This window comes from Anabrus simplex, chromosome 7 (assembly GCF_040414725.1).
Source record: "Anabrus simplex isolate iqAnaSimp1 chromosome 7, ASM4041472v1, whole genome shotgun sequence".
Taxonomy (NCBI): domain Eukaryota; kingdom Metazoa; phylum Arthropoda; class Insecta; order Orthoptera; family Tettigoniidae; genus Anabrus; species Anabrus simplex.
Genome location: NC_090271.1, coordinates 137,219,677 through 137,241,751, shown reverse-complemented (window position 1 = coordinate 137,241,751; position 22,075 = coordinate 137,219,677). Strand labels below are relative to the sequence as shown.

Here is a 22,075-nt window from a genome sequence, read left to right as displayed (position 1 = left end):
TTCACATTTGCACATGATAAAACAAGTTAAGCCTATAGTAAATTTTAACCCATCAAATTTGTAAAATGCATAATAATAAGTACTGCTCCCGTACTGCCATAATACATGTGAGAAATCTGTAGAAACTAAGGAAAATGGGGTTGATGACCTAGATGTTAGGCCCTTTTAAACACCAAGAATCATCATCATCATTTCATCATCACTAAGGAAAATCCGTCGTAAATGGCATCTCTGGGGACTATATTTACATCATCATACTATTATTTAATTTTTCTTGTAAATGCTTTCCAAAAATTCAGTGTCATCTCATATTTGACCCAATATGGCAACCATCTAAGGAGATAATTTTTTTTAAGTTGCATAGTAACTTTGAGTTAGTAACACTATTTTTACTGCTATTCAACTCAAAAAATTATTCTTAAAACTGTAATATATCATGAACAAGTAAATGATGGTAAATATAATATTTTACAACAGATAACAGATCCAGAAAGAGAAAGATTTTCAAGATTATATCTTGAGAACAAAGTTAATTTGATAACACCAATGTTTGTAGAAAATCTGACCTCCTCTATGAATTGCAAAAGCTTTCTAGTCTGTAACTCACAAATTGGTTATAAAACCGAGGAACATTGTTAACACTATTTACATTAACTATTTACCTATGATACTTGTTTTCCTGTATTACTCATGATGTAAAATTACATATTCATTCACGTGGAACATGTAAACATATTTCAACAAATAACCCACCTTGAGCTTTGAGATCATGTTCTTTTCACTATCATCACTCACAGATTTATTGAGCAGTAATCGTTTGGCCAAATGCTGCTTATAATAGCGTTCAAACACATCCTTCTCTTGTAGAAACCTGAAGAGCACCATAGTCTTATCCAGAACCATTTCAATTTCTTGTTCTGTCATCTTCAAAGAAAGAGAAAAGCGCCATAATACAATGTGAAAGTACACTTTAATACTACAACACACTAATAATTTAATTCTCCAACAATCTCATTTTCCCAACCTAGTTTTCTAAGATTCTACAAAACAAACTGAGAAACAATATGGTAAAATTATTTTCTAACTATATATGCACAGGAAATTTCATATAAAATAGTAAAGCTACTTACACCTTTCACTCCTTTCTTCAATTTATCATCAATAAACAAAGAAAGATATTCAGGTGACTTGGGATTTAAATTGAGAAAATGTTCAAAATCTGATGCAATCATTTGTTTAAATATTTTATCATTGTTGAAAGAATTGTGTAGGAAGTGATCAAATCTATCTTTCAAGTCCAGCAAATTCTGAAAAATGATAAGAGCATGTACAAGATTAAATACACAATACCTCCACATAACAAATGGGAAAGAGCATATCGTACAATCCCAAATATCACCCGCACTTTTTTCCCCAAAATATTGGTTCTAAATCTTGGGTGCGGGTCGTATTCAAGCCGTTCATTCTCGTACATGGAGTATTGAAATAGATTTGAATACAGTTACCGTACTCAATATACCACATGTAAACGGGCATTCAGGTCTTATTTTGTTTTAGTTGCATTCTAGAAAACAAGATCGATTTTTTCTCAATACAGTTACAGCGGCATGTAAACGCGAAATGTAAGGTAATGAAATATGGTAAATCAAAGGATATGGGTAAATATGCGGTAAATATGAAAGCCGCTGCTGCGGATGCTCGATCATAATTTGTTTCACAAGTGTTGATGGCATGCTGAGTGCGCGAATAGCCGAATTCGCAGGATCGTACTTTGCGAGAGTCGAGACTGTTGGTTACGGAAGTCTACCTCGCTCACATTCGAGTTCCGGATCTGTCCTGTGTAAGTGCTGTCTTGATTGTAAGCGATGGATTCAAAACGGCATCTGCGGTCATTTACTGTGCGTGAGAAACTTAAAGTTGTAAGTGAAGCTGAAATATATGGAAATCGTGCCATTGGCAGAAAGAACGATATTGATGAATTGTGTATTCGTGATTGGCGGAAGAAGAAGGAAAAACTTCTAAAAAGTAACGGCGATGGCAGAGTATTCTGCGGGCGGAGCGCAGTGTTTCCGGAAATTGAAGAATGACTCCACAAATTTGTGATAGAAAAACGTGAGTTAGGATATGGTGTTTCTAGTGAAATGTGTCAATTGAAAGCACTAGAGATCTCAAAAGAACTCAAAACACAGGGTTTTACTGCAAGCCGCGGATGGATCCGAAACTTTTATCGGAGAAAGGGATTGTGCATTCGGAAACATATGTCTATTTCACAACATCTCCCTGGGGTGTATGAAGAAAAATTAATGGCCTCTCAGCGTCACATTATTCATTTGAGAAAGCAAAATTTTTATTAGCTGTCGCAAATTGGGAATGCTGACCAGACACCTGTCAATTTGAAATACCATTGGAAAATACAGTGGATACGAAGGATTCCAAAAGTGTACCCATCAGAACAGGTGGTAACGAAAAGCAACGATGCATGGTAATGTTGTGCGTATTAGTGGATGGAACCAAACTCCCTCCATATGTGATTCTTAAAAAAAGGAAAAAACTTCCAAAAGGAAACTTGCCGTCCGGTGTCATTGTTAGAGCACATGAGTCCGGCTGGATGGACAGTGCGTTAGTTGAGGACTGGGTGAAGTGCGTTTGGCAACGTCGCCCAGGAGCTTTGTTACAAAGATGAAACATGCTTGTGTTGGACAGTTACCAAGGACATACAACTGACACCGTAAAAGATATGATGAGGAAAGGAAAAGCCGATCTTGCGATAATTCCTGGAAGACTCGCTTCTATTCTACAGCCGTTGGATGTGTGCATGAACCACCCCTTCAAAACTGCAATGAAACAGTTGTACACCGAAATGGTGCATAACTTTTATACAAGGTTTATGCACCGTTTATGTGAAATTCGTTACTAATAAACCGTGTATAAGCCTCCTGTGTATACATCTGTTATAATTATTCACTGAATTGCGTACACAGACCAGGACCCTTGTATAAGCATTGTATAGAAGCGAGTAGCGGAAAAAGAAATGAGTCAGCAGTTTATTTTCGTGGTATTTACTGTCTGCAGTAATATCAAGACTGAAGTGGTTTGGTCACGTGAAGAGGATGGCAGTTAACAGAACTGCAAGGAAGGAATTCGATAGAAAAGTAGAAGGAAGACGACCCATGGGAATCTAAATGGATAGATTTAGTTAAGAACGATGTACTGCTGAGAGGTCATGATTGGGACAATTTGGTGGAGGAGGAATGGTACAAGGACAGGATGAGATGAAGAAGGCTCATATACACCACTCGGGAAACTGGAGATGGTTTAGGATGATAATGACGATCAATATAATCGTGGTGAAATATTCGACTTATCCATTTAACCCATTCCAGTCTGGGCCTTAATATCCCTAACAAACCTTCTGGACTGGGCATTTTTAAGGATATTTAAAACATTATATCTCTGTACCTGTAGGAGATATTTGCACGATTCTTTTTTCTTTGTGCTTGTGTGAGCATCTAGTTTTGAAAAATGCTTTTTGTATTATGTCAACCATCACTTAAGATTTTAAAATTGTTTATATATTATACCATGTTTTGCGAATGGAAAAAAAAGATCTGACGGATAACTAAGCAAGAACAGTTTTCTGAAATACTGTTATGTTTACCCTATTTTGCTAATAGAAAATGTGCATTGCAATTACAAAACAACAATAATGAGAACGATATAAAAATAATAATTTTTCTATAATAATAGCAATAATTACAATAATGAAAATGGGAGCTCTTATGAAATTTTAATTTAATTGATAAATTTTGTCAAAAGTTACTCAAATGTAAAAATATTGTTCCATTTACCACAAAAGACTTCCGAGAAAGAGAAAATACAGTCTTCTAAACAGACAACTTTACTAATATGCAGACAATCTTACATATTCACGCAAATTTGAAATACACGAGAACATGCGCTAGGCCGTAAAACGAACACAATCATAATGAAATATAAGAAATTGTTTCGAATTTATACACCAATAATATGTTCATTTGCGCATAAACTCATAATATATCAGAAAATATCGGAAATATCACTTTCGTCAAGCACATGTTTGTCACGAGAAGCCATGTCTTAGAGCTCACTGAGTGACAACATCTACTGATGCATGTTGATCGAAAATACCATAAATTCTCTGAGGTAGACATATAATAAATACTGCTATCTGCTTAAATACTCTCGTAACTAATACATGAAGAAATACGATGTAACCACCGGAATGTGTGCATAGCTTGTTCTCGATTATTTTTAGTGAATTGTCAAACCTTATGCTTGCAGTTAGACCGGAAAGAGTTAACATTCAACACACACTGAAAGAACGGATGATAACGTTGAGGATCTTCATGATATTTTAAACATAAAAGATATACACCATTCAGAGGTTATGGAGGCTAGACATCTTCGTAAAGTAAAACACTTTAAAGAGACGGAATGACAATGAATAACTATAAAAAATTATGGTTGGGTGTATTTTTATGTAATGATGTGTTACTGCTTAATAGATTTTTAAAATTGCAAGTTTATTATACATTATCTGCCCCTACAAAGATCTTTCTCAAATTTGAGTATAAAAAGGGATATATTCCTTGACATAAAAAATGGTATAACTTGAAAACCGTACGTACGCAGAAATATGATGTATAAATGCCTAATAGAAACTGTTTTGATCAAACCTTTCGTTCAGCTACAAAACAGGTTTTCCTTTCTACTGAAAAGTAAGGATTTTGGAATGTGTACCCTTTTCAACTCGCCGATTCAATTACAATTGCTTACGTTTTCCGTACTATCCCACTTAAGAGCTCTTGATCTTTTCTTAAGTTTCACTATTTCTTTCATGGCATTCATTACACAAGCAAGCTGAAGAAATATTGATATCAATGTAAGCCAATTTCCAGCTGACTCACTTTGAGTTGCCACTGCCTTTTTGATATGCCGTGCTACTGTGCACCTTTCCGGAAAGTTTTGCTCGTAGATAATCAGCAGAAGCGATCATAAAGGTGGTGAACGTGCGAAATACGTCAGTGAACTGCAGGAAGAGATTCCTACGATTTGGAACGAGTGTATACGTGCTGTATAGTAATACAGTGCGTATACCACGTTTATTAGTAAGAAAAATATGCAACGCTTATACGTGGTTTATTCACTGTATAACTATACAGGTGTTAAACAACTGTATAAGGACTTTTTATTAGTAAGACGGCGAATGGATGTCTGATGGTGATCACGCGTTAACACCAACCGGATGAGTGAAGAGGCCTGAAATGGTACTAATAAGCAGCTGTATCAAGACCGAATGGGCGCGCATTCCCAACGATCTAGTGTCCAAAAGCTTTAAGAAATGTGGAATTTCAATTTCAGTGGACAGTAGTGAGGACGACTATTTGTGGAAAGATGCCAGCAATGAAAGTTCCTATGGTGAAACTTCAGATGACGACTGTGAATTGTGAATGATCTGAGTATTGGACCGATTTTATTTACGATTTTTGTGATGATTTTATCAACTGTAAGCTGTTTGAATTTATATTTGTGGTATATTTGAAGAAAATTAAATAGGTATGTAAGTTACTTGCTTTTTATTTTTTTCCATATTTTGCCATCTCAAATTTAGGGTGTGGGTCTCATTCGGTGGCAGGTGGTATTCGGGATTATACGGTATATTCATTTATTTTTTAAGTATTATCTTTCCTTACAAATTCCAGTCTACCACATCTTCAAGGACTCGGAAGTAATAATTAAATTTAACCCTTCTGCACTCAGCCCATCTACTGGGGTCTGCTTGAAGCAGCTCAGACTAATTTTTGTGATTTTGCAACCAAATGACAAAAAATCAATACAGACAATTTACCACATATTAAAATAAAATAAATCACACTTATATATGAAAGTATGACCATGTTAGAAATTAATGTACCTTCAATGTATTATTATAGGTATCACAGAAAAAATATTAAACTTAGAAAATAATTTTTGCAAAAATAAAAACTGGTTTTCAACGACAGAAGTACCACACATTATTTCATCAGATTTCTTGAATGTTAAACCTGTAAGAAAATATTTAATTCTGAATAATTTGATACGGATTATTTGGTTTTAAATGGTCCACCTATTCAATACAAACATATGTGAATGCAAAAATATCTTAGTGTTGTCCGTTATATCCTCATTTTTTAATTCGTACTGGTTTCGTACTTCAGTTGTCACAATTATTGGTACATAAAAACATTAAACACCTGAATCCATCTAAAAACATAAACACACATAAAAACACTTTAGAAACCACTCCAAAAAATCTGTGTAGTGATCTTGACAGTGACGAGCAGATTGACAGTCATAATTGCCAACTATAACAGTCTTGATTTAACATCGGTACATATAACACCTGTCCTTGAATGAAGCTAAAATTGAGGTGTGGGACCATGAATGAGGGGGACATCCGTAAAATATATCCTTACAAGCCAATAAAACTGTTGAGACAGATTGCCAATGGATCGTGTATTTGAAACCAGAAACGATGTCTGGAAAAGAACCCTATAATTGATTAATCAATGAGAGCAAAGAAACAACCGGAGAAGAAGAAAATATATAATGTAAGACTTACCCCCTCCCCTCAACCAGTAGCTTCAAGGGAACTTTCACCACACAGCAGCTCCTAGCAACTGGTTACCCGGTCGAGCTTGGAGAGCCGGATGTGAGAGGGGTGATGAAGGGGAAGCGGTGAGAGGTAGGAGATCCAGTGCGGAGCTGGTGGGGGCAGCTTGTACACTGTTATGATCCAGACTTTGTTTTGTATATTCCAGTATCGAAATATCAAACAGGATGTTAGGCTTCTCTGTAATTTCATTTAGGTTACATATTTTGAATTAAAATATTGTTCTACATGAATGTAATATTTCTCCGAAATATGTATTGCGCCTTTTCCCATGGTTCTCAGAATATTCATATCTAGCTCGATTGTGGTAAACTGATGATCTGCATCCCCCATATGTCGGGCTATGGCCAAAAAACAATTATATTTTGAGGTGTTTGTCCACGTCTCTTTTGCTACTGTTTCCATTGTCGACGCTGATCTATCACTATAATTATCTTATTGTGTGTCCCTATCTTTTTATAGATGACTTGATTTGTCATTCATTTGTTTGTTTCCATTACTTTACATTAAATCAATTTAACTTCTTACACAAACTATATACATGTATAACAACACCAACAACAACAACAACAACAACAACAACAACAACAATAATAATAATAATAATAATAATAATAATGGTGTGTGGCCTCCAGAAAAGCCTGGTGCAGGTATATTGATATAACGCCCATGAGCGACCAGCGCGCCTGTTAGAATGGGGCCCTACTAAGGATGAAATCTAATGTTGAAAACAGCACAAATCCAGTAACTAAGCCAGAGGGGCTAACGAATGAATGTTCAAATCCCCAACCTGGACAGAAATCGAACCTAGGACACCTTGAACGAAAGGCCAGCATACAAACCAGTTAGTCATGGAGCTGGACGATATACAGTATATTGTAATCTAGTATTTCTGATACATGGAACTTCATTCTGAACTTCATACAGATATGCAGAAGAAAATTTGTAACAGAACGATCAACCCTGGTAGAGAGATTCTGACTTACAAATGCCTAACAAAACTCACTTCTTAAAAAAACTAGCATTAATTCAAGAAAACATTTTCACTTGCCTGGACAAAGTTGATAGCATTTGTACCACCTTCCTCTTCTTGTACAAGAGCTTTACCCTGTTCTCTAAGATACTGACTTACACAATCTGCCATAGTTTTCAGTCCATCGGACACTCTACTGAACAATTTATACATACATGCCAGATCCTCAGTTTTCTGATTTTTCAACATATGGACCACGCCAGAGTTCTCCATCTGTAATTCATAATTTACACATACATAATACATATAGTGAACTGTAATAATTTCCAAGAATTATCACCTAACATAAAACAAATAGTACAAGTAACAATATGTGCAGATGGAAACCATGATCAACTCACACATGAGAGAACTCGCTAAAGGTTCATTTCACGTAATAGCTCCTGAAAATTTATTTTATGTATTCGTGGACACAATAAAAATCAATAAAGAAATAACTTCTATTTTTGGAGAAAGTGATGAATGGGAGGAGGAGGAGGAGGAGGAGGAGGAAAAGAAGAGTTGAAGAGCATGTGTGAGGGTTTATTATCCCTCTGTACAGTCCAAAATGTACATGGCATGCAATTTACATGTCGTAATACATATAGTCAGTAATGATAACATGAACGCTCTGCATAAGCAGTAACGTATCAGGAAGAAGTAGTAATGATAACTGTGCTACTTCCTACTCCTCCTCCTCTATAAATTTGATGGACTACAGATATCCAGCAAGAGTATTGAAATATGTGGCAGCTAATAATGTACCTAACTGCATTAATTTCACATAGAAGACAAATTGCAATGGTGATATTATTTAAAAGCCTCCAAGCAAACAACAGTGAATGAAGATTTGCAGTATATCCTTGTAGTTCTTTGTCATTATTCTTTTATTCCCATTCTATTGATATTTCTGCCCACACAAATATCATTGTGATTTTCTTTTGTATGTATTACTTTTGTTTTGTTCCGCATTAATACATCAAAGCTTTTTAGTGACACAAGGATGGAAAAAGGCTAGGATTAGGAAGGTAGCAGCCATGGCCTTATTTAAGATTCAACAACTACATTTGCCTGATGTGATAATGGGAAACAATGGAAAACCATCTTTAGGGCTGCCAACAGTGGGTTTAAAACTCATCCTTTCCCAAATGCAAGCTCAAAACTACGTGACCCAAACTGCGTAGCCAACTCACTCGGTATGTGAGTATTATTATCCTCCTTCCTATCACATAATGGCATGTGGTCCCCAAAAAGGCCAGGTGCAGGACTTTCAAGTTGAGGCCTTATAGGTGACCTGCATGTCTGTGAGAATGGGGCCCTACCTAAGATGCTGAAGACAGCACTAACACCCAGCCCCCAAGCTGTAGGAATTATCCAGTCAGAAATTGAACTCAGGTCCCCTTGGACCAAGGGCCACTATGCTAACCATTTAGCCATGGAGTTGGACCCTATCACTGATTGTATATAATCATTCAAAAGTATAACAGAGATGATCTTCAAATTATGTCAACACGAATTCTCCTTAAAGAAAAATACTCCTCTCAATTGTTTTTTCTTCACTTCACTGGATTGTTATTGAAAGTCCTCGAGGGATTATTCTGAAAGTAATATTTAGAAACCTCGCTAACAAAGCACATGCCCACTTGTTGTATCAGCAGTTATCTCCATCCTCATCCTTATAGTACTGTCTGGAAACAAATCAATTTCACCTTAAACTTCCCGCTGACCTACAAAGCTTAGGTTTAATGAATTTATGAGAAGCAAACTTGCAGTATTTAACAAAATACATAACTCCTTTTTCATTCTAATGATAATTTTCCTTTTATTCTATTAGTGCATTTCTAGATTTTTCATACAGTAATTAACAGCAAATCATTCGTGAAAAGGCTGATGAGGGCACTATTTCACCTATTTCCTTTAATAGTCAGTCCTCTATTATGTTACTTTTCCTTTCATTTCTATATCCCTTCTAAACAATATTAAAAAGCAAGGAAAAAAAAAAAATGTTTTTTAAAATACTATTTCGAAATATTTATACTGTAACTGCAAAATGAGATTCAATGTAAAAGCATCTTACTTCTCTTTAAGGTTATAACTAGTCAAAGGAAAAGCTATATCTTGTGATTCAAACTTGAACAAAACACCCAAAGCCCTTAAATAGTTCTCATGTATATATGACTTTCAAAATGAGGAAAGTTTTAATTTTCACACGTGATAAACACTGGTATCATTAAACAACTGGCTATCAGTTTATTCCTGCCTGAAGAACACAAAAAGTACAATGTGCTATCACAAAAGATTTTTACAATCTATACTAGTAAAATGTTTCCTTTAATTTTTTTCCGATCTTGGTTCTCATCTTTCATTTCCTGGATGGTATTAGTGACAACAAAGTTTGGCAGTCAACATATATTGACTTGAGGGATTTCACTCCAGGTCAATCAATCTTGCTCTCAAACTGCAGTGCCTACTTATATATTTTTGGTCTCCAATTTGTCCCAGAATTTAGCAAGCAAACCAATTCATGATTCAAATTACAATGCTACTAATATTTTATTCTCAATATTTCTGTCAAAAATATACAATAAGGAAGTCCTGAAATAACATGAAACAATGAATTAAGAACGGTTAAAATATACGGTAGTCATTTTAAGAAAGTCACTAATTTTTCAATTTAATAAGAAATGTATAGCAAAATTATACAATGGAATAGAGAATTTTGTGTTACTGAATGAACTGCTTGAAGCATGTAACAAAAATACAGAAAGGCTTTCCATAAAAACATACTATCCAAACTAAGTAGCCACTCACTACAGCAAGAAATCAGTGTACAACTATTATTAATTTTACTTTTAGTACAGATAGCAGAGGCTTGAATCTGGATCTGGTTTCCTTGAAGCCTAATGGCAGAGACACACTGTAGACCATCTGGAGTGGGCTTGCCCTGGATGTCTGTGCCACAGGTCGATACTGACAGGAGGCAACCACCAATACTTAAGCACAAGCACGGATACCCAGTGCAACCCGTAGAACAAATATCTAGGGCAAACACACTCCAGATGGTCTACGGAGTATGCCTACGCCATTAGGCGTCAAAGAAACCACCTTTTCCCTTACTAAACATAAATTTCATAACGGAGCTGATTTGAAAATTCTTAATAAATTTCCTCAATAAGAATACAATATATACCACTGTTGACTGCAATCATTGGCTTTTACAATCTTCCTACTCAATTTAGCCTTAGACCCTAGTTCCATTATTAGCAAAATTAATTCTATAGCCGCTACAGGCCATACAATTAATCAAGGTTGACTTATTAAACACTTTCCTTTAACTCCTTAGGAGTAGAGGAATGAAAAAAAGGAGTGGAGCACCGCTTTGTTCTAATCAAAGCTACACCTTTGATTTCACTCTGGCTTTTACCCTGTTGATGTCCTTTTACTTCTTCTATCTACCATCACGTCATTCTGGGCTTGTTCTCCCTCCTCTTTCTTTGTAGGTAACAATCAGGTGCCTCCTTTGCTATAGTCTGCATTTACTGAAAGTATTCAATGAAAATTCACAACATTTCTACAGTGTTGAATTATTTTCATGGCACGGACGGGTGTAGCAAAGTAAAAAAGAAAAAAAAAATTGCTGGGCTTAGTGGCTCAAATGGTTCAGGCGCTGGCCTTCTGACCCCAACCTGACAGGTTCAATCCTGGCTCAGTCCGGTGGTATTTGAAGGTGCTCAAATACGTCAGCCTCATGTCAATAGATTTACTGGCACGTAAAAGAACTCCTGCGGGACAAAATTCCGACACCTCGGCATCTCCGAAAACTGTTAAAGTAGTTTAGTGGGGCATAAAGCAAATAATATTATTATTTAAAGTGAAAAAAGGAAGAGAACCGTATGTTCCCCTCATGTGGTTCCTTTCCTCTTGTTTCATTTCACCAAAACACCATCATTAAGAAATTAATACTCAAATACGTCAGCCTCGTGTCGGTAGATTTAGTGACACACAAAAGAACTACTGCGGAACAAAATTCCGGCACCTTGGTGTCTCCAAAAACCGTAAAAGTAGTAAGTTGGATGTAAAGCAAATAACATTTGAAAATTTAATCTAAAATTTGTTGAAATGGTGGCTATGTTAACATGTGATTCAAATGCTTTGAAACTTCAGTTCAAAACATTAGTTACTACTAAATACTGTCAAAAACTTAATATTCTACAGTAAATATTTCTGCAAACTCTACAACAAAAACAAGCAAACTTTAACAAGCATGGCATAATTTCTGATCCAATCACAACTATACAAGCAGTTTCAGAACAGCAAAAAAGCAAATACAGGTTCTTCATGTTTTATATACACAGCAATCCTCCCTAGCATTATCAAGATTCCTACTCCTTCTGATAAAACGTACTCTCATGGAGTCCTACCTTCGCGGCCGAAGTTCTTTAAAGGTAACAATGGAATGTCTTCCTCGTGGCACTTCACACTGGCAGCAGTTTCCCAGGGAGGTGTACTCTCAGCTCTCCTTTCCTCGATCTATATCAATGACATACAACCCTCAATGATGGGTTTTAAGAATTACCATGAAACTCCTTAAAGTTGGTCAGTCATCTCGTTGGTCAGTCAAGCGACTGAGGTACCTGGTCCAAACAGGCTCAGCATTTAATTCATTTTGTTTTAATCTTTAAATCAAAATATTTCTCTTCAAATACTGTACCACCCAATCTAAAACTAATTCACCTTTTGTTAAACTAACATGTTTTAATAATGCACAGTAGTACACTCTCCAAATCAACTTGTCATTCAACGACCCAGTAATTCAACTGCCACTGTGAAGTTACTTCCACTAAAAATTTTATTTAAGGCCAATTCAAGTAGTACCTGCTGTAGCCTGCTTGTGAAGATTATAAAATACTGCAAGATGATAAAAGTGTTAATATGGAGTAAATGCACAATGTACAAAATAAAACACAAAAGGCAACTTCTGACTTAAAAACTGTAAAATAATACCCTGTTTTCTTTATAAGAACAAAACCCACAAAATAAAATTAAACCTTCCTTTCCGCTGCAAAATTCTTCCTTCCCATGAAACTCTCCTCTTCACTTATGAACTATTAAAATGGTAGCTGTGTATAAGTGCTCAGCAGTATTGAGACTAGAATGCCTGGATGCATACTCAGTCCAGTTTAAAAAGCACCAAACACAAAATTAAAAGCAAAGAGGTGAATGACCAACCAAGGTAGGATAATACTAAAAAGCTTCCAAAATAAAAAGGGTACAAAATAACTAACTACAAAATGTTGGAAAAAACAAATTGAATTCAATACAGTTAGCCAAACTAATATCAGAGCTTAAGCCTTCAAGATAAAATTTTAATAATATGTATGGCAACACGATGTACATAAGCTTATATCATGTTTATTATATGGGAGTTCCTGTCATCAGAGGGGCCATAGTATTCAGAGTGAACAAAAGAAATTACATGTTAAGCTGCCATTCCAACCGTCACATAACAGGAATAAAACTAAGGCAAGAATTTGGAATTTATAACATACTGCACCTACTGAAATTGTCTCAAGGAGCAGGGATTCAGAATTAGTTTTATATGTTAAATTTGACGTAATACTTTACTCTGCATTCCAGAAGACGAAGTGAAGTCCTCAGTCTCCAGTGGAGAAGAATATACTGGCACAATGATTTTTAACTACTGATTTATGAGTACGGTTGAACACATAATATTTAAAGTACTGATAGTGGGTTAAGAATATTACAGTAAAGCTTACCAATTCTGAATGTAATGATAGTAATCATTATTAGGTTGCCAACACATAGGAGACTCAACTGATCTTTCCCAAATACATCATGATCACATTGGTCACAAATAAGAAGCCAATCATCCTAACTGGGCACCTAATTCAGAAGTTACACATTAACATCTGGTAAACAGCCTTCGGTATGATACTGATCAGTCACATGAAGTAAAAGACGAAACAATACATTAGTGCACTTAAGGATTGCAGTGGTGTCAGAAGTTACTAAAACTGTTCTACTTCACACCAACACAGATAGGTCTTATAGTGGTGATGGGATGGGAGAAACCTAGGAGTGGGAAGGAAGCGGCCGTGGCCTTAATTAAGGTACAGCCCCAACATTTGCCTGGTGTGAAAATGGGAAACCACCGAAAACCATCTTCAGGGCTACCAACAGTGGGATTCAAACCCACCATCTCCCAGTTACAAGCTCACAGCTGCGCACCTCTGACCACGCGGCCAACTCACCTGGTGAAGTTACTAAAACGTGACCATACACTCAACAGCGATATTGTTTTAAGAGCAAGTACAGCTGGGCAACCATCTTCTATTAACACTAATCAAAAGGAAAATGAAAGAACTTTGAAGAATGAAGGTAAAAGTAAAAGAAAGGTAAGGGCCATAAACGGCATGAAAATGAAAGACTCCCAAGGCCTTACAAACCTAATACCATCAGGGTAGGAAAAGAACAAGAGTTAACCAATGGTAGGAAAGATGAAGGTGAGGAGCCTGACACAATTAGAAGAAATGCTAGACTCAACTAAGGGAACCATGGCTGCCAACCCATACTCCCTAGTCGAGAGCCCCTAGTACCCCTTTTAGTTGCCTTTTACGACAGGCAGGAGATACTGTGGATGTTACTCTACCAGACCATCCACAGAGGGGATACTCAACATTCTCATGCAAAGACAGTTACGGGCAGGGCCTATGAATATACGCATTTGTTATACTGCGCCCTGGGTAAACTACATAACATCTAGAGCCTGGATTTCTAAGCAAAAGAGTGCATGCTCTTTTCCACACTTCCAGACTTAACTATGTTTGATAGTGTTTATAAATGCTTATTCTGCAGGAAAACTGTTTTGATTGCCTTTTTTTATGATTTGCAATTCAAATACAATAATTTACTCAAAACTACCATTTTAAAAGTGCATATTTCACTCCTAGCCATCATTTGTCAGTGATTCCCTTTTCTTTTCAGCTAATAAAAAGGTAACTTCAGTTGAATGTGTAAGAAAATCAAAACTAGGATATGAGTGTAATGGAAGAGGTCATGAAACAATATTGCATAGTTGAAATTAGGAGAGAATCTTGAGATTCTTCACTGAGCTGCTTCTGTGATTAAGTAGTCCAATCAGGTATCGGAATGTTGCCACATGCTTGGTGAATCCCCGACTTCCAAGCTATTAGCTCATCCATTTAAAGTGTGTTAGAGAAGACATCTGATTACAGGCGTCATACACGCCGCCAGAGGTCCCATTTTGAACCGAGAACATCGTTTAGCATCCTGGGGAAAACGCAGCATCTGCCTCATTTTCATGTAAAAACTTACTATAGAATACTTAGTAAACCAACTCCAGCCACAATTTCGTAAGTTAGAGAAGACGCATTTTACCATGTAAAAACAGAGTTTGAAGTTCCTTCTAAGTTCTCTTTAGATTTATAATTTGTTACGTCTTGAGACTGGTTAAGCTATTTTAACGACCGATCCTTTTCAATCAGCGGTAAAACAAAATGTTTTTGATTTAAGTTCTTAACACTTGCACCATTTACTTCAAGACTCTGTGAATGTTCATGAAGAAGACTTTCATACAAATATTCCCATATAAAAGAAATATGGTGCAAGACTTTTAGGATAGTGATATATAAGTTATTGTCCTCGGCTCATTGTTTATCTAGTCACATATCATTCAGACTTTTTAAGATTGAGTGAACTCTTGTTAAGAGGACATTTACACAAAACTTGAAGATAATTGGTGCTATTTTTTTAGAAGAGAGTACTTTTAGGTTAATGTTACAAGTTAATGTTCAGGGCTCATGTTTTTAATTAAGTCATTCCTTCTATCATTTATAAGATTTGTGTACACTCTTATGCATCGTTTTTGCAACCTTAAATTGTCATTGTATGTTTTTCTAATTTTGTGGCTGAAGATGATGCACACCAGCATTGAAACCGGGCCCATGAATAATAAAATGTTAATAATTCATTTTATAACATTATATTGTATTGAATAGGTGGACACCACTTTTTTGTTCCCATTAGATTCTCGGTTCAGTACGGATTTAATATGAAGTTTTAAAACTTAAATGCGCTTATACGTCTGGACAATGCTAGTAACACCAAGTTGTTGATATTAGTAGTGTGAAGGTGTCACTTGCAGGTCAGTGGGGTGTACATTCCAGCTGATTTGGAGGACTGATACATAACAGCACCTTTCGGCTACGAGAGGAAAGCAACAGGAAACAATTTCAAACTTCATTTCTCTAGTATGCATTTTCAGTTGCATCTGATATAGAAGATCTTCCAGCCAGTTTTCTGGTTATGGATTATACATACATATGATAGTTAATAACAATTTAGCCAAAGGACAGGTGAAAATGTTCTTGACCTATTCAGCTTTCTTTATTCCTTATTGTAAAACACCTGGGTACTAAAGCAGTATTAATAGCAATGGCTTGTTTTCTTCAATCTGGGATCCTTCAAGGAAAAAAGATGGTGGTTTGAATCCAAACATGCCACAGCATCTTTTGAAATTTCTGTCTCCATGGCATAGCTGGAATTTAGGGGTCACCAAGGATTTATCCTCTCTTATTGGGGTCCTGGCTAATAAAATAAGTTCATATCCTCGAGGTGATGCAGTTCTATTCAGGTGGTGGTTGTAGTGATAGTGGTGGTGATTACTGTTTTAAAAGGAAGTACAACTAGGCAACCATCATCTATACAACACTAATCAGAGAGGAAAAATGAAGGTATCCAACACTTCAAAAAATGAAGGTATCGGCCAAAGAAAGACAAGGGCCTCAAAGGGCGTGAAAATGAAAGACTCCCTAAGCCTCGATACCTAATACTGTCAGGGTAGGAAAAGAACAAGAGTTGATCAAGGGAGGTCGGATACTATGGATGAAAGTGAGGAGTCTGGCACAAGTAAGTGGAAGCAATGTCAGGACTCAGCTAAGGGCCCCGTGGTCGCCAAACCAGACTCCCAAGTGAAGAGCTCCTGGGGCCCCTTTTAGTCACCTCTTATGACAGGTAGGGGATACTGTGGGTGTTACTCTACTGCCCCCACCCACAGGGGGATTCTATACAGGCACACTCCCAAAGCAGGTGAGCAGCATGTACATTTGTAACCACATAGATCTACCAGCCTCCTGCCAATCTTAAATCTCTGGCAGTACCAGGCATACCAGGACAACAACTAATAGCTCTAACCATTACACTATGGAGGTAGACAGCAGACAAAATCAATTACAAATCACTACTTTTTTTTATGTGTCCCCTTAGGGGTTATCTGCTATGGGATGGAGTAGAATGAACAGCCAGTGACTCAATGCTGAGCATCGAACGGTAGTAAATAATCTGACTCTCTAAAAGGATCAGCGGCTTCTAACAGAGGAGCTTGTTTAATTGGGTACTGGTCCTCCAGTGGAGAAAATGCTACCGAAATCCAGCAGGTAGGTTCTATTCTCCAGGACAGGGACTGTAAAAAGCCATCTGTTCTCCAGGTTAGGGGCAGTCTCATTGAATCCTGGCAGTATGAAGCGCCAAAGTACAGTAGGTCAGGAAAGAGCTAAGGAATACCTAAAAGTGATGCGCATTCCTTGTGTCTTCAGGGAAGTGCGAGAAGTCGAAGGAGGTCCATGAAACAATGCCCAACGCAGAAGCTCCCTGGATAAGAGTTGATGTTCCTTTAAGGGAAAGCAATTAGTGATCATTTGGTAAACACATGACCTAAGCTTAGACTAGCTTTGCTTCTACAGTAGAACCTCGAGGCATCGTTACCGGAACTGTTGTTTTCCTGTATCCATCGTTCAATTTATTCGGTCCCAAAAATGTTCCATATACACTAGCATCAGAAAGTTTAGACTCGCCCATGAATTTTCACTTACCATGAAAGACAGGGGCTATGTGTTGAAAACCAACATGGAAATACCTATGTTTTTAGAACTAACTAGTTTTATTACACATTTCACTAGATTTTCCTTTACAGTGATCATTCACAGGGAGCTAGAAACACAATCACAACATCTTATAAACAATGACACTGCCTGTTCATCAATGTGTTCACCCTATACTTTGATTACTGCTTTACAGATGCGTGGCATTCTAGGTGTTAATTTTTCCAAAGTCTCAGTATTTATACACCCCCAGGTTTCTAATAGACATTGCCACAACCCATCCACACTGCCTGGCGCCTTTTCTTTCACTTTCCTATCAAGTTCTTCCCACAAAAGTTCAATAGATGACAGATCGGGTGATTGAGGAGGCCAGACCATTTATTCCAATTTTCCTTCAGCTTGCTTCATTTCCAGATACTACTTGCACAAATACGAGGTGTCTTTAGGATCATTGTCCTGCTGTAGAAAAAAATCCTTCTCCAATCAGCTTCATTCCAGATGGCACGGCATTGTGAGAAAGGATACGGTGATATTGTTTCTTTTCCAGTACTCCATCTACTTTCACCAAACCACTAACCTGATTATTTCCAAAACATCCCCACACAATCACATTGCCTCCTCCCTGCTTCACAGACGGAAATATGCAAGATTCCATAACCCTTTTGCCGGAATGGCGACTAACGTATTGCCGACGATTGGAACCGAATTTTTCAAATTTAGATTCATCTGTCCAAAGCACCCTTTTCCATTGTTCAGAGGTCCAGGTAGCATGCATTTTGGCCCATTGCAGCCTTTTCTGCTTGCGTACAGTTTTCAACAATGGTTTCTGTGCGGCTACGCGACCAAACAATCGCGCCTCAAGCAGAAAATTTTTCACTTTTGTCACAGACACAGGTTGTTCTCTTGTTTTAATTATCTCTGAGCGAATATCTACCGCTGTACGCCTTCTGTCAAGCTTGCTGAGGATTACAATACGGTTATCTTCAATTTTAAAAGTCTTTCTTGGGCGTCTACTGCGTGGTCAATCCTCATGACTACCCGTTTCCTCTCTGCGTTTCACTGCTCTGCGAACGCTGCACTCTGAAAGTTTCAATTTTTCTGCAATTCTTTGGTTTGACCACACAATTTCTTTATAAGCAAAAGCCTTGGCTCTGTTTTCTTGGGTTATATTAGCCTTCTTCCCCATATTCGATTGTCTGATGTGTGTTGTTACCGTAGTTATGCCCAGATAACAACAATGTAGAAAATAAACAACTCAGAACAGAGATTAACATACAACAGCTCAGGATAACTTCTGTAGGCTAACTGTCAACTTCCAAGACAGCAAGGAAACAAGAAGGACAAGTAATCACATGACAGACGCATGTTTATTACCTGGGGAAGGGCGGGAAGTTATTCAGGTAGAAGCAGGCAGTAAGAGCTGGGGCCGATAAAGCTGCCAACTTCTTTGAAAAGATAAAGTAAAATCTCACAATAAGGCAGTGAAATAGCTTTATGAAAGTGCTGAAAGCATCCATACGAAGGGCACTAGGAAAGTTTTGCAATGTGAGTGAACGCTTTAGACTTTTTCAAAATAATTTCCACCACGCTCAATACACTTCTTCATACGTTGAAACCAGTCACTGAACCAACTCTGCCACTTTTCTTCGGTTACATTTTCACACTCTTGATCCCATGCTGCCAAAAACTCCTCGTCAGATGCAAAACACCATCCTTTCAGCTTCATCTTCACTTCTGGGAAGAGTGCAAAGTCACATGGGGCAAGATCAGGACTGTATGGAGGGTGATCAAGCACAGCCAACCCTGATCTGGCAAGAATACAAGATGGCGTCAGCGAAGGATGTAAGTGAAGATAGCTCCCGGTTCTCTTGCGAAATAATCGGGAATAAATGTGGTGTAAACAAGAAGCGAGTGAAGAATGGTATCCAGTGTGAAAAGTGTTTAATTTGGTACCATTTTGAGTGTATATGTAGTGCTGGTTTTGCTAAAAATGAAGATACTTGGACTTGTGTTAGCTGTGGCGAGAGCAATTTGAATAGCGGTAGCAAACCTAGGCCTACAACGGTCAACGAATCGCTGGCGTCTCATTACTTGGAGGATGGAGGTAATGATAATGTACTTGTAATTCTCTCTTTATTGCAACAGGATTTACAAGCATTAAAAGCGGAGAATGAGATTTTAAAGGAAAAGGTACGTTTACTGGAATCGAAAGTACCGTACCGGTACCAGTAAACACTCAGAACACAGGTGGCTCCGAGAATTCTAGCGCGTGGTGTCAAGTTGCTTCAGATTCTAGGAGGAAAAGTGTACAGTTTAATAAGGACAACTTTGTAACTGACACCAAAAATAGATTTTCAGCCCTGAGGGAAGTAAGCGATACGCAAGGTATCCGTATAGGAAGCAGTCAAACGTATAGCGCAAAATCCGTTACGGGAAGCGGCAAAGTTAGGCCTAAAATCCCACACAGTGCACCGGCGAAAGTGTCGAACATTCTTATATTTGGTGATAGCCAGGCGAGGGGAATTGCGGAGAAAATGGTCAATGAAGATATTGCAGCATCGGCAGTCATCTATCCTGGGGCCCCAATGAAGAAGGTATTGGAAAACACGGAGCAGGCGGCAAGAAATCTCGGAAGTCGTGATGCAGTAGTGATCATCGGCGGGATGAACGACGTAGCTCACAACGACGCTAAGAATGTTATTTTTGAACTTAAATGTACACTAGGTAAGCTGACTCACACTAACATCTTTGTAGTGAACGTGCCCCACAGGCATGATTTGATTAGAGACTCGTGTGTGAACATTGAAGTGGACAAAGTTAATACAGATATGGTTAAAATTTCTAAACATTTTCGTAATACACAGGTAATTGATAGCAGCAGTTTCGAGAGACACTGTTACACAAAGCATGGCCTTCATCTAAACAATTCAGGTAAACGAAAGATAGCAAATATTGTTCTAGATTTTATTAATCATAAGATATGTACTGTAAAAAAGGCAACTCCCTTGAGTTATAATACTGACCAGGAAAACTAGTAGAAAGAGCCAGCTGTACTTCAAGCTGGCTCAGCCAACTAGAAAATGAAACTCAGGAAATTGAGGAATTTCAAGTTACCCAATTGCAACAGTCAATTTTTAGGGAGGAAGGGGGTCTGAGATTGCTCTTGGTAAACTGTCAGAGTGTAGTAAATAAACAATTAAAATTCAGTACATTGATGGAATCTTATGAGACTGATGTGGTGATAGGAGTGGAATCGTGGTTGAGAGAAGGGGTGGGTAATAGAGAAGTATTTCCAGAAGGGTACACAGTCTATCGTAGAGACCGAGGAGATAAAAAGGGAGGGGGGGTGTTTATTCTGGTGAAGGAAACATATTGTTCACATGAATGGTTTACCGATGAAAGGGATGAAATATTAGGGATAAAATTAATTTGTGATAATATGAAGGAGGTGGTAATTATAGGAACATACAGGCCTGGAAGAGAGGAAAGAGACATGGAAATCTTTGAGAAAATAATAGATTATACTCATAAAACAATAATAATGATGTGGTAATAATTGGGGGAGATCTAAACTTGCCTGAGGTTGAATGGAATGGAGCTGCAAGTGAAGCCCATGAACAGAAACTGGCAAATAAGTTAATTTGGGAGGGAGAATTTACACAAGTAGTACAAGAACCGACTCGTCTCAATAACTTACTAGATGTATTCTTGGTTAAACCATGGGAAATTGTTGATAAAACTGAGGTAATTGAAGGAATAGGTGACCATAAGGCTGTAATAATGGATGTAGGACTGGTACCAAAAAGGCTTAATAAGAGGGTCACACAAGGCAAGAAATTGTACAGAAAAACTAAAGTTGATGAATTTGGGACTTACCTTAAATCACAATTCAGTTGTTGGATAAGTGAAGGGAGTAATGTGGATACACTTTGGGCTAAATTCAAAGGAATCGTTTGGGAAGGAGAGAGTACCTGTTAAGAAGGGTAAAATGACCTCAGACCCTGTTTATTATACAAGGGAAATAAGAAAATTAAAAAGAAAATGTAGAATAGTAAACAGGAAAATCAAAGAAGGTAGGGAGAGTAGAGAAAGTAGAAAACAGCTAATGAGGGAACTGAATAGAGTGAAAAAGGAAGCAAAAGAGATTTTTATATGAATGGCATTCTTCAAGAGCGTAATGACCACACAAGGAAATGGAAAAAGCTGTATTCATACATCAGGAATCAAAAAGGAAAAGGAATCCTAATTCCTACAATGGTGGGAGAAGGGGGTGAACACTATTTAACAGATACTGAGAAAGCAAACCTCTTTAGTAGGGAATTTAGAGATTCAGTAGATGATTATCAGGAGTTGGAAACCGAAACAGAAGTTACAGGACAGACACAGAGGGAAACAAGAAGCTTCTCGTTCACAAATGAAGATATTTTCAGAGAAATCCAACTGCTTCAGCAA

General features: G+C 37.4%; 1 protein-coding gene across 1 annotated transcript in view; it reads right to left on the bottom strand.

The window, feature by feature from the left end:
* Nucleotides 1-22,075, bottom strand: part of Cul3 (cullin 3) — a 332,171-nt gene that overhangs the window by 175,012 nt on the left and 135,084 nt on the right. The window contains exons 6-8 of the mRNA XM_067151333.2: nt 7,743-7,937; nt 1,131-1,307; nt 754-924 (exon numbers count right to left, since the gene is read on the bottom strand). Of these exons, the coding sequence (XP_067007434.1) occupies nt 754-924; nt 1,131-1,307; nt 7,743-7,937 (543 nt within the window). The remainder of the gene's footprint in view (nt 1-753; nt 925-1,130; nt 1,308-7,742; nt 7,938-22,075) is intronic.